This window comes from Podarcis pityusensis (genome assembly GCF_964106645.2).
Source record: "Podarcis pityusensis genome assembly, chromosome: 5".
NCBI classification, from domain to species: domain Eukaryota; kingdom Metazoa; phylum Chordata; class Lepidosauria; order Squamata; family Lacertidae; genus Podarcis; species Podarcis pityusensis.
Window position 1 is genome coordinate 39,121,326 of NC_138032.1, and position 13,536 is coordinate 39,134,861.

The window sequence follows — 13,536 nt, forward strand, 5'->3', positions numbered from 1 at the left end:
TTTCATCTACAAAGAGTTAGCAATATGAATTCATCAATAATACACAAATCCTTTGGTTGAAAAAAAGATTGTAACATTTCTGCCAGCATAGTTTAGGAACAGTTCAGCTAATTGCTTTGACATTTTGTAGATACAGTAGCAAACAGTATAACTATCAACTAAGGAATGACACCCTAAATGACTATGTCATATGTGTTTATTGTCATAGTCAAACAGGCTTGCAGTGACATTCCAAGATTAGTTATTTAGTAACTCATTTTATTGTTCATAAACATGTTTCTCTGTTTTAAACTGTTTATCTTTTTCATTTTGCTTCAAAACAACTGTTCATCTTCAAACGTACGAGTTTTGAGGCTTCTGGGAGTAGCAATTATAACCACATTTTGCAGATATTGACACTCACCCTTCTTGTAACTGTTCATTGCCAGACTCTTCAGCAACAAGAATTTCGTACTCCTCAGCAGCATATCTGTCCCAGTCAGAGGGTTCAGGACCATCATTTTCAACATCCTAAATAAATATGTGAGAAAGAAACATGAAAACTGACCAAACCAAGTCACTTTCACAATATCCATATTTGCAATAACTAGGATGCCTTTGAACAAATACACACAAACACACAGTCTCAGGGCAATGACCGTTCACTTTCCTGGTAAATTGCATGGGAAATTCAAACTCTGAAGAGTACAACTACTGAAAACTAGAAATAGAAATGGCAAACAAATTATTTTTCATACGCTATACCTCTGCGTACATTTCTTTATACACTTTTAACTTAATGCCCCAGAACACTGGACTGAGGCATTTCTTGTCTACAGTAGACCATTGACTTCAGAAGGGAAATAAAAGCAACATAGTTCTCTTCTGTGAAACTGTTTAAACTTGTAATGAAAGGTAGTTACAAATTCTTCACCAATAGTTGTTTTTTAATCAGGTGAATAAGGATACAGGGGTTGCTATATGAGGGGAAAGGATAACTTAGCTACCTCTTGTAGCCATATAAGCTAGCCATATAAGCCCGGAAAAGAGATTCTTGTATCCTACTTGATGTTCTAAATTTGTAGACACTATATATCCCATCTAATAATTGTCACTGAATTGGATAAACTTGCCAAAGATCACATTCAAGATAAGCGAAAACAGTCTAGGTTTCTGTTCCTTTGAAATATGTACTGAAGAAACTGTTACTGTTACATATAGATTTTACCATTTATGTATGCTGCTCATTTATCAGAATCATTTTAAGTGTTAAGGAAGAATAATGTGCAATAGGCCAATGTACAAAGGCCTCATGACACCAAGCAAGCAGGGCTTTAATCATTTAATTTCTGCTGAAGATGCAGAAATGTCTTGTCATTACTTGTCCTAGTACCTGATCAAAGAATAATATAATGGGATATTACACAACCTTTCCAGATACTAAGCAAATTTAATCAGCTCTTCTTTCTCTTATATTTTCTGGGGTTACTAAGCATACATTTAGGAAAATTTCTGTTCTAAATACATCGTTTTGACCACTGCCACCATATTTCATAGTATATTCTTTTGGGAATGAAAGTATCCATCTCTTGATGAAAGTATCCATCTCTTGTTCCTTTCCAGAGTAGAACTCTCAGAGCAATCACTATTTCGGAACTGCTTTATACCTTCTGCACAGCAAAGGGATCCCGCTGTTCATTGTCCAAGTACTTTTCCAGGTTAAAGAATGTGTTGTAAAATACATGAGCCATTCTGCATCTTTTCAAGTCTCGCAAAGTTACCCTTCCTGCAAAACCAGAACACATTATTTTATTATCAGTCTAGCAGTTCTCAGTAGGACTGGGGTGTCAAGGCTTCTGGGTTACAGGTCATGTGGAAAATAGTATTTAAAGATTTATGAAGAAATGGGAGATGACCTTTCAGGCCAGATTCACCCATTCTTTTAGGTGATCTATTTTCAACACAGGTTGACAAATTTGTTAACTCAGTTTGAATCAGTATGTGCCAGTAGCATGCAAAAATCCAAGTTCTGTATGCCATGGAAGTGAGATGATGATGAGTTTATATAAGCCCCCCCCCCTTTTTTTTTACAAATTTGTGCTCAGAAGCAGTTTGCAACAAGATAGTTGCTGTGAACAAATTTTCCCCTGGTGCTTGATCACCAGGAGCAAATTCAAATGTGTTCACCCAAAAAAAGCCAACATATTTTGAAATAAGTTTCTCAAATACTTTTGTGGACAAGGCCTTTCAAGTGTGCACTGCCTTGATTGGCATCACTATCAGGTCTGTGGGTGAGAGATCACACAGATACATTATATCGGCTGTGGGGAGGACTGCAGGGCCTGCTCCCTTCCAGGGCCTTTTCCAACTGGCCCAGGGGGCGTGGCCCAGGCCCTCTCTCCCAGCTATAAAGGGACTCCTGCTGCAGTGAGGCCTTGGACCATCGGCTGTGGGGAGGACTGCAGGGCCTGCTCCCTTCCAGGGCCCTTTCCAACTGGCCCAGGGGGCGTGGCCCAGGCCCTTATTTGGAACAAACTTTGGGGGAAGTGTGGGAAGTGTTCTGCCATTGCTTCCCTGTTCCAGGTGGTTAATGTGCTTTAAAATGTCCTCAAGCAGTCAGTGGCAATTTCAATTTTTATTTCTTTTTTCCTTTTTTCCTTTGTTGGGGGTGGGTGGGTGGGATGGATATTTGGTTGGGGATTAATTTTAGTATAATTGTTCTGTTCCTTTTTTTGTCGTTGTTTTATTGGTTCTGTATAGTTTGTGTTTTGTTTTAAGGGGCGGGATCAGGGCTGCCTGGGAGTGGGGCCCCAGCCGACACGATGGCTGGGACAAGTTCCACAGGGGGGGAAGCACTGGGACATCCGATCTCGGTGATTGTGGGCAGGAGGCGGAGTTACACTAAGACCAGACCATGTCATTACCGAGGAGGCAGGTTTAGTCGTTGTTTGAAGACTATCCCTGCCTCCGGGTCTGGCCTTGACCGGATGGATACTGGAATCAACAGGGGAAACCCACATGACCTGAAGGTGTTGCTGTGTAATGACAGGTCAATGATGAATAAAACCACTGCCATCCACGATCTGATTGTGGATGGAGGATTTGACCTGGCATGTGTGACAGAGACCTGGTTGGAGGAAGCAGATGGGCCTGTCCTTGCCGCTGCTTGCCCACCAGGTTTCTCTTACGCACAGCAACCCAGGTCATGTGGGCGGGGAGGGGGGTTGCAGTGATTTTTAGGAAGTCACTAGCTTGCACCAGGCGTCCTACTGGGAAGATCCAGTTTTCTGAGTGCATGTTCTGGAAGTTGGGCAATAGGGGCAGTACAGGATTCCTTTTGGTGTACCGACCTCCCCGCTGCACCAAGGATTCCCTGTCCGAGCTGCTTCAGGTCATGGCGGATTTTCTCCTGGAGACACCTAGTTTGGTTGTCCTAGGGGATTTTAACATCATGCCGACACGACCTTACAAGGGGCTGCTCGGGACTTCGTGGAAAGCATGGCCTCCATGGGGCTGTCCCTGAATAAGTTTGGCCCAACTCATAGTCATGGACATGCCTTAGACCTGGTGTTCACCTCTAGTGACGTGGGTGATCTGACACTAAGTAAAAGTGAAACAAAAGAAGTGCCATGGTCAGATCACTTCCTGGTGCAACTGGACTTCTCCGCGACCCTTCCCCTCTGCAGGGAGGTGGGACCAATTCGGATGGTCCGCCCCCGCCACTTAATGGATCCAAATGGTTTCCAGAGAGTGGTAGGGGATGCTTTATCCCATGTTGATGGCCTTTCAGCTGATTCCCTGGTGGCCCGCTAGAATGCGGAGTTAACCAGGGCTATCGACTGTCTGGCTCCGAAGCGCCCTCTCCGATTGCATGGAGCCCGGACAGCCCCGTGGTTTTCTTCAGAGCTGAGGGCGATGAAACAATCATTGAGACGGCTAGAGCGTCGGTGGCAGAAAACTCACTCCGAATCTGACTGGACACAGGTTAGAGCTCAACGTCGAGCCTACCAAGTGGCGATAGCGACGGCGAAGAAGACTTTCTTCACCACCTCTACTGCATCTGCAGAAAATAGTAGCAGGAGACTCTTTCAGGTGGTTCGCAATTTAACGGAACCACCTTTACCACTGGGGCCTTGTAAAGACCCCAAGATCTCCTGCAACGATTTTGCAAAGTTTTTTGCAGATAAAATCACTCATATTCGGAAGGAGCTAGACACCACCGTGGGAGCAGGTCTGGGGCGGGAGAGTGTAGAGCTCTGTCTGGTCAAGTTGCATGGAATCAATTTCAATCCGTTACCCCCGAGGATGTGGACAGGCTGCTTGGACGTGTGAAACCAACCACCTGTCTCCTTGATCCTTGCCCATCCTGGCTAATAAAAGCAAGCCGGGAAGGGCTGGGCGATGGGCTCTGTGGGGTGGTGAATGCTTCCCTCTGTGAGGGAACATTCCCAGATCCGCTGAAAGAGGCGGTCATTAAACCGCTTCTTAAAAAACCATCTTTAGACCCGGCCAGTATGGCCAACTATCGCCCAGTCTCAAATCTTCCATTCTTGGGCAAGGTGATTGAGCGCGTGGTTGCTGAACAATTCCAGGCACGCCTGGAGGATGTGGACCATTTGGATCCCTTCCATTCGGGATTCAGGCCTCATCATGGGACTGAAACTGCCTTGGTCGCGCTGGTTGATGATCTCTGGCAAGCTAGGGACAAAGGTGAGAGTTGTTTCCTAGTTCTGCTGGATCTCTCAGCGGCCTTTGATACAATCGACCATAACATCCTTCTGGACCATCTAGAGGGGTTGGGAGCTGGGGGCACTGTTATACAGTGGTTTCGCTCCTTCCTCCTGGGCCGTGTTCAGAAAGTGGTGGTGGGGGATGAGTGTTCAGACCCCTGGGCCCTCACTTGTGGGGTTCCTCAGGGTTCCGTCCTCTCCCCCATGCTTTTTAACATCTATATGAAGCCGCTGGGAGAGATCATCAGGGGGTTTGGACTGGGTGTCCATCAATATGCAGATGATACCCAGCTCTACCTCTCTTTCAAATCAGAACCAGTGAAGGCGGTGAAGGTCCTGTGTGAGTGCCTGGAGGCGGTTGGAGGATGGATGGCGGCTAATGGATTGAGGTTGAATCCTGACAAGACAGAAGTACTGTTTTTGGGGGACAGGGGGCGGGCTGGTGTGGAGGACTCCCTGGTCCTGAATAGGGTAACTGTGCCCCTGAAGGACCAGGTGCGCAGCCTGGGAGTCATTTTGGACTCACAGCTGTCCATGGAGGCGCAGGTCAATTCTGTATCCAGGGCAGCTGTCTACCAACTCCACCTGGTACGCAGGCTGAGACCCTACCTGCCCGCAGACTGTCTCGCCAGAGTGGTGCATGCTCTAGTTATCTCCCGCTTGGACTACTGCAATGCGCTCTACGTGGGGCTACCTTTGAAGGTGACTCGGAAACTACAACTAATTCAGAATGCGGCAGCTAGACTGGTGACTGGGGGCGGCCGCCAAGACCACATAACACCGGTCTTGAAAGACCTACATTGGCTCCCAGTACGTTTCCGAGCACAATTCAAAGTGCTGGTGTTGACCTTTAAAGCCCTAAATGGCTTCAGCCCAGTATACCTGAAGGAGCGTCTCCACCCCCATCGTTCTGCCCGGACGCTGAGGTCCAGCGCTGAGGGCCTTCTGGCAGTTCCCTCATTGCGAGAAGCAAAGCTACAGGGAACCAGGCAGAGGGCCTTCTCGGTAGTGGCGCCCACCCTGTGGAACGCCCTCCCATCAGATGTCAAAGCGATAAATAACTACCTGACATTCGGAAGACATCTTAAGGCAGCCCTGTTCAGGGAAGTTTTTAATCTGTGATATTTTAGTGTATTTTTGGTTTCTATGGAAGCCGCCCAGAGTGGCTGGGGAAACCCAGCCAGATGGGCGGGGTACAAATAATAAATTATTATTTTTATTATTATGGCTCACCATGCATTTAGAGAACCTTATAACACCATTTTGTATTAGTGGCATTAGCAGTTCATGGCTCTGCACCTACTTGCTGAGCCACCTCTAAATGCCCGGAGAGTGAAAATAAAAGCCTGTTTGGTGGTGGTGGGAACCGATCTCTACCATTTTTTTGCTATTACTTTGAATGTTAACTAAGGAATTGAATGAGGATGCAAAGCCTAGGAGGTTGGTAAAGACCACTACTTGGCTCTGGGTCTCCCATACACAAGGAATCTTATCACTTGCTTGGATCAACTGTCCTGCTGGTGACTGCCAAAGAAGTGATGCAGACAGAGTAAGATAACTCTTCAAAGGGGTCTGGGAGATCAAATATATCTGAGAGATCAAAGATAATCATACTCCCAAGAAATGGTCAGCAGTGTAGATGAATATTATTGTATAAATGGGCCTTACCCTCACACTCTGGCTTCACTAGATCAAGCATCTGGCACAGTAAGTCATGGAATGGCAGTGGCTCAATGCCCATGGATTCCATCCTCTCACACTGCTCCTCGTAAAAATACTCCAGTTCATACATGGAGAGCATGCCATCCCCATCCAAGTCCATGCAGCGGAACCAGTATTCAATACTAGGGAAAGGGGAATGAATAAGATTTGTTTGTAGCAAAGTTGGGGCAAGCAATAGTTCTAACAAAGAACCCTTATTGAGACAGCTTTCATATGCACAGTGAAGCTTTGTCCAGACTCCTTCCTTATCATGCCTTTCATTGGAAATTTCAATCTAGAAATTCAGAGCATGAGCTAAGATATATAATACCCTCAGTTGCTCAGTGACTCAAACTGCAATAGTTCTCCATCCTTGAGAGAAATTACAAACTGAGATGTTCACATTTAGCAGCAAAATACAGGATAAAGAAGACGTCTAGATAAATTCAAAGCAGAGGTGATGCTATAGCAGTGTGGCTAACTATCAGAACAATGTGTTTCTGATCTTCATGGCTTGGTAGCCACTGGGGAGTGGCTCCTTTTTCTACCACAAAAGTAAAGCCTTCTTGGGCCATGTGGAAAGAGCTACACTGCAGCTCTATCCTTCAGTAGCACTAATCAGTTTATGTCAATGTCCCTAGAATCTGCACATATTGTTTTAGCTCTACAGTTAGAGTGTACTGTGAAATATATTTTGGACAGTTTTGTGATTTGAACATAAAGTGGTATATCCAATGTAGCGCTTGGACAAGGGAAGTTTCCCACCACAGCCCTCTATGTCTCCCAAAAAGCTTCCCTGGTGTTGCAGGGTCCTAAGGGCTGCAGTGGAGTGGAACTTACTCCTAGTTCAAGTTCTTTATCCAGTGACAGCCAGGGCACTCAGTCTCTATTACACACCTGCATATTACAACTGTTTTTTTAATATTACATTTATATTTTATATACAACATAACACTAAGGAGATCATCACATCGGTGCAAGCATTTCACTTGCCAGGCAGGACAATCTCCCCCTCCTTCCCCTAAGTGCTGTTCTGAGTGTTTCCCCAACCCCACCAGAGTCAATTGGGCATGGGGGCATGAGGAGAAGGAGGGGCAAAAAGCCCCACCGCACTCGTGGAAGACGCTTGTGTTGGCTTCCACAAGCAGGACTCACTAGCTGAATCATTTCCATTGTGTTTTTTAAACAGCATGCTTGTGACTGCCAATATCATCATCTTCTCATTCCTCCCTATCCCCAGCACATGATTAGCAAGTGACACATGAGGCCAAGCCTATGGAAGTGCTGTATATGTGTGTAGAGTGCACAGGAAATGTTAGGACAAGTAACAAGAACAAAAAGAAACCATGAGGCAGTCTCATTTGGCTGCAGCTGTGCTGTATACAGTGGTACCTCTGGTTAAGGACTTAATTCGTTCCGGAGGTCCGTTCTTAACCTGAAACTGTTCTTAACCTGAGGTACCACTTTAGCTAATGGGGCCTCCCGCTGCCGCCCGATTTCTATTCTCAGCCTGAAGCAAAGTTCTTAAACTGAAGTACTATTTCTGGGTTAGCAGAGTCTGTAACCTGAAGCGTCTGTAACCCGAGGTATCACTGTACAGAAGTTTATCCTTTCCCCCTATTTTCCTGTCAAGAATACCTTCCTGGCAGTTGCTATTTGCCCCTGGAGTTACATAACATATACATTTAACAACCTGCAAACTTTGTATATATGTTTCTTCACTCCACCTACTCCAAATTTCTGGATGACTTATCTCACCTTGTGGGACTTCTTTTGTCTTCTTCAGAAATTAGAAGCCATACAAAGTCTGCATAGCTCATGTGGTTTTCTTTGTGCACTTGAATTCCTCTGAAACAGATTTCAAACACTTGCTGAAGTTCACATGACAATTTTTTAAAAAATAGATGTCTGAATACATCTCAATATTTCACTTTCAATTCCTTAGAGACCCCATGGATGTGTTAGTGCTGGTTACCCACTCCCTGATTCTTTGAAGTTCAATACTATTTAACTTGAAAGTGTAGCCTAGAGAGCAGATCAGAAACAGCAAACTAACAACCCAAACATGACAACTTTTAAATTAAAACAGACCACATTCTCTCAGCATCAAGATTATGGGCTGTTTATATAATCATTTATGTTGTACAAAGTCTCCATGTGGCAACCTTTCCCTGACATTCCAGGAAGATAAAGCTTTCTTATGAATGTATCTAAAATACAGACTGGGAAAGGTTTATAGTTCAGTAACAGCGTGTGTGTTCAATCCACTGTATCTCAGGCTGAAAACAGTTTATTCTGGATTGAAGACAGAAATCATTCCTGGAGATTTTCTGATGGATGACGTGAAAGGGTCAGGGAAATTTCGCATCACAATAAAAAGTGCAATTGAGCTTTACATTTTGTTTCTCAACACCGTAGAGTAGAGATATTTCAAAAGAGAAATAATGTCCATGGCAGCCAATGTGAGCATTACATGTGTTCAGTATTTTCTGCACTAACTGGCAGTGGCTCTCCAGGGTTTCCACCTGGGGACAATCCTAGCCCTACCTGGAGATGTCAAGAGATTTTAACCTTCTGCAAGCAAGATCTACCACTGCGTTTTGTACCTTTCCCTCCCTTCTCTAAATGATTTAAAACAAAGCCAATTTAAGCTGCACATCTGAAGCCACCCCCAGACAAGGAATCAAAGTGATTATATCCTACATTGAACTTCCTGAGTCCCATTCTAACTGTTATTTCAAAAATTAATTTTCTTCCTTCGATCTTAATTGTTCCCCACTTTCTTACCTAAGCACAGCTCCACTGAATATTCTCTCTATAATCCTGTTTGACAGAGCTGTAGATGAAGAAACAAGGATTAGGAACAGTTTCAGTTCTTGAATGTGTTTGCAATCATTCTAACAATTGTTGCTTTTCCCTATACACAAGTGATATCTGTGCAGAATAATCATATGAGAAGTGAGTGGCTTTCAATCATGTGCAAAACACAACAGAAAAATGATTTTCCTCAGTGGCCATGTTTTTACTATGTATCAAATAAATGCCTTAAAATAGTTTTGATTTTGAATACTTTTGATCTAGTCATTCTGTTGCTTCCTGATGGCTGGATACAATGGGCCACATCAACCGCCACCCACTCCCAGATACGGGTAAGAGGTTATTCCATGACCAGGCCTGAATCCAGATTGGAATGGATTTAAATAACCTGGGTCCTCCAAGAATGCTTGCAGTTGCTCCACCATGGCTCTATCCATCACCCTCTCCCAGAAAGGATATTGGCAACTAGCTGATAGCTGTTCCAATCCGAAGGGTCCAGAGCTGGTTTCTTTAGCAGCGGTTGCACCACTGCCTCTTTCAACGCAGCAGGGACCACACCATCACATAGCAAAGCGCTAACTATGCTCTGGACCCAACCAGTCAGCCCCACTCTACTAGATTTGAGAAGTCAGTAGGGGCAAGAATCGAGGGGGCATGTGACCGGATGCATTGCCACAAGTATCTTTTATGCATCAGTTGATTGCATAAGGTGAACCTGATCTCACAAAATATCCTTGACAAGATTACCAGCTTTCTCCACTGGACTCCCCCCCCCCTCCAAAAAAAAGCATTCAGGAACACATCAGGTTCCATCAGTTTCTGAGGGCAGACCACCCAAACAGGCCCATCACTCTTACAGGAAAGAACTGCCACCATCAGCCCCTCTATCTTTAGTCCATCCTCATATCACTTGGGGGCAAAGATCACATCAAGAGTGTGCCCTGCCTGGTGTGTTGGACTGATGAGCATCTATATGAAAGGCAATTTGTAACATTTTAATGCTTCAATCCACAGCAGATTCAGGCCAAAATTAACCCATAGCGCTACAGCAAAGTTTGAGATGGTAAAGGATATGGTGCCTGTTCATAGTTTTAACTTTTTACATCTCTTTCCCTACAAGCTTGTGGCATAATAGACACAGCCTTGTCAACTGAACAGGGAAAAGCTATATCCAATCCAATTTTCCCAAGAGCATGGACTACTTTATTGCATGCCTATTTTGCATAATAATGACATGACTGAAGCACAGCAAGAGATATGCAAGGGTTTTTTTTGTAAGAACATGGAGAAAGAGAGATCAAGTTTGGTAATCTGGGGTGCCCATAAAGTACATATTAGAGAATATTTATTTTATATTAGTAACAACCACCTCCAGTGCCTCTCTTGCTCTGCTTACCTTGATCATTGTATCTAGCCAGATCTTTCTGGTTGATGTAGAGATCATGGTCAGTGTCCAGTTCCCAGAATTTACAGTAAATAACATAGAAGTGCTCATAGGAAAAATAATCAGTGATTTGATTTATGTCTTCCTCTTCCTCCAAGAGAGCTAGGGTCTGAAAAAATGAGAATAAATTCATTCTAATTTCCATAGGCAGAAGGCGCAGACCAAGAACTGTGACTAGAATGATATCTTGTCAGTCTTTGTTATTATTCAATAAATACCTTAAACAGCAAAAGAACTGTATGATACATTAAACTTTTGCTTTGTGATTATTTTAAAAATCCACAAACAAGCAAAATTAATACTTGATAGAGTTTTGTCACCATGTGCTCATGTGGCTACTATAGTCCTTACTGTGTCATATCTATCATCCTTCAACACTAGAAATATACAAATCTGTCCAGATCCTCTTTTATTAACTTTTGCTAAATCCAGCTATAAAACTGAAAACACTGAACAAGCTATGGGAACAACTAATATTATTTACTTAAGTCCAATTGTTTCAATTGGTCTACTCTGTGCAACAATGGATATCATGGAAAGTATTTTAGAAATACTTGTTGCTCATAGGAATAGAAAAGAAAAATAGCATACCTGCAGAAAGTTGCTTTTCCTCAACTCTGTTAGGGATATTTTCCCAGACCAGGATCTATTGACTGTATAGAATATTCTTTGAATAACCTGGAAAAAGATTAAATACAATTCTCAAAACTGGACTTATTCTGAGTGATTAAAAAAAAAACCAAAAACCCCTCAAAGTCCCATAAGTCTTGCATCCTGTTTCTGACAGCAGTCAGTGACCAATATTTAAAATCAACAAAACAGACTACATGTAAACAACAAAAATATGTACGTATATAGTCATAGAGGGATCTAAAATACCCAAAGGTAATCTCAGGGCAAGAGCAGGTTGATATGGGTATAGATAGTCTTTCAGATATTCAAATCCAAAGCCATGTTGGCCTTTAAAGGCAAGCACCAACACTTTGAATTGTGGTCAGAAACAGTCCAGAAGTCAGTGTAGCAATATAAGTTCCAGAAGATCTGCTTAGTAACTTAGTCACTGTGTTTTGGACTGATTGCTATTTCCAAGCAGTTTTCAAAGACAGCCCTGCATACTACAGTGGTACCTCGGGTTCAGAACTTAATTCGTTCTGGAGGTCCGTTCTTAACCTGAAACTGTTCTTAACCTGAGGTACCACTTTAGCTAATGGGGCCTCCCGCTGCTGCTGCGCGATTTCTGTTCTCATCCTGAAGCAAAGTTCTTAACCTGAGGTTCTATTTCTGGGTTAGCGGAGTCTGTGACCTGAAGCGTCTGTAACCCGAGGTACCACTGTATAGGGTATTACTAGCCTATCACTTTGGACAACTTAACAAAGACTGTAGGGAAGGGAACAAGATGCTAGGGGTAAACATTATTATGCCATTTGACAATGTGAATTACTTTCCTTGTAACACTGAGCACAGCTCAGAATGAATCACGAACCTTTTCTTAGACAAATGCTGACATCTTGTACATGAATTTAACCTACCGTAGTAATGTAGCGGGAATGGAATTCTGGGGCATCCTTCAGAAATGTCAGCCCAGGATGAGTTTCGACTACATCCTGAAAGATATCCAAATTATGTAACACAGAAAAGTTAAGGAGAAATGATACAACAATGTCAGCAGTTAGAGTATAAGAACATATGCTGAATCAGACCAAAGGTCCATCTTGTCCAGCATTCAGTTCTCACAGTGTCCAGCTAGATGCCATTGGAAGCCCACAAGGAGAACTTGTGCAGGCAACTGCTCATAGCAGCATTATAAAAGCTACCGTCTTTAATAAAACCTTTACGATTCATCGGTAATGCACACCTGCTAGGCTACCATTTTGAGTTACTTTAAAAGACAGAAAAATAAAACATAAAAGTCAGTAAGCAGGCAACAATGTATTTTCAGTCCACATTCACAAAAGGCCACATAAGCAGTACTCCCTGTGTGTGTTCACATGGAACCTCCTCCTCGCTGTCTTAGTTGTGCCCCTACAAACACTGAAGATCCTGTCAGTGCCTCTCTCAGTAGGGCATCCTGCTATGCAGACTCAGACTGGCTTTCGTTTGCATGTTGCTTAACTTCAGATCACAGTGAGTGAATTAAGCTGTGGCTCTCTGGGTAGAGTATATTGAGGAGGAAAGGGATGACTTCTTCAAAAAAATTTAGGTGCTTATCTAAAGGGTTTTTTCCTCTAATTCATAAAATGACACTTATTAGCAAGTCACACAAACCTGCAGTAAAGGGATGAAATCTTCTTGTTCCAAATAGTTGCTGCTGGGTTTTGCTAAAAGGCAAATGAATTTTGATGCATCATCATGGCAGTTGTGTAGTATCCTACAAAGGAGAAATAAGACTGTAAAAGTACTCCTATCGATTTGGATTCCCAAAGAATCAAAATCACACGGCTTTCTCATTCCCAGCTACAACTGCATTTGTTCACATTCACCTATTTGTACACTTATCTCACCCTCTGTAACCTCTATTTGTCTTTCACATCATCTGTTTTATACTGTAAACCTCTTGGGGCTGGGGATCTGACTATTTTATGCTTATGAAATTCCATATAAAGCATCATGTACATTGATGAAGCAAAAATAATACGGTGAATAATAATAGTATTAACATTAAGGATCAAAGTAGACATAATGCTAAAGACATCTCTGGAAGTTGACTCTCACTTTCTCTTTTTATACTCTAAATAGCCATGACAAGGGTCCCAACTGGGATCATGATTGCACTGCACAAGAAAAGAAAGGTTAACACTTCCTTCTGCTGTAGTCCAACAAAAATAGCCACCTGCAGTTATTTGGGAGTTGCTTCACAATGGCAAC

The 13,536-nt window shown here is 43.1% G+C and overlaps 2 protein-coding genes across 5 annotated transcripts in view; one reads left to right on the top strand and one right to left on the bottom strand.

Moving 5' to 3' along the window:
• Window positions 1–1,741, top strand: part of MSL2 (MSL complex subunit 2) — a 28,281-nt gene extending 26,540 nt beyond the window's left edge. Inside the window, exon 6 of the transcript XR_013986700.1 lies at window positions 1,603–1,741. The gene's annotated coding sequence lies outside the window, so the exon portion shown is untranslated. The remainder of the gene's footprint in view (window positions 1–1,602) is intronic.
• PPP2R3A (protein phosphatase 2 regulatory subunit B''alpha) overlaps window positions 1–13,536 on the bottom strand; it is a 39,910-nt gene that overhangs the window by 5,285 nt on the left and 21,089 nt on the right. For all 4 annotated transcript variants that reach the window (XM_081006664.1, XM_081006662.1, XM_081006663.1 and 1 more), the window contains 9 exons: window positions 12,937–13,039; window positions 12,201–12,275; window positions 11,263–11,349; window positions 10,624–10,780; window positions 9,198–9,246; window positions 8,169–8,258; window positions 6,378–6,553; window positions 1,647–1,765; window positions 404–510 (listed from right to left, as the gene is read on the bottom strand). In XM_081006664.1, coding sequence (XP_080862790.1) covers window positions 404–510; window positions 1,647–1,765; window positions 6,378–6,553; window positions 8,169–8,258; window positions 9,198–9,246; window positions 10,624–10,780; window positions 11,263–11,349; window positions 12,201–12,275; window positions 12,937–13,039 — 963 coding nt within the window. The remainder of the gene's footprint in view (window positions 1–403; window positions 511–1,646; window positions 1,766–6,377; window positions 6,554–8,168; window positions 8,259–9,197; window positions 9,247–10,623; window positions 10,781–11,262; window positions 11,350–12,200; window positions 12,276–12,936; window positions 13,040–13,536) is intronic.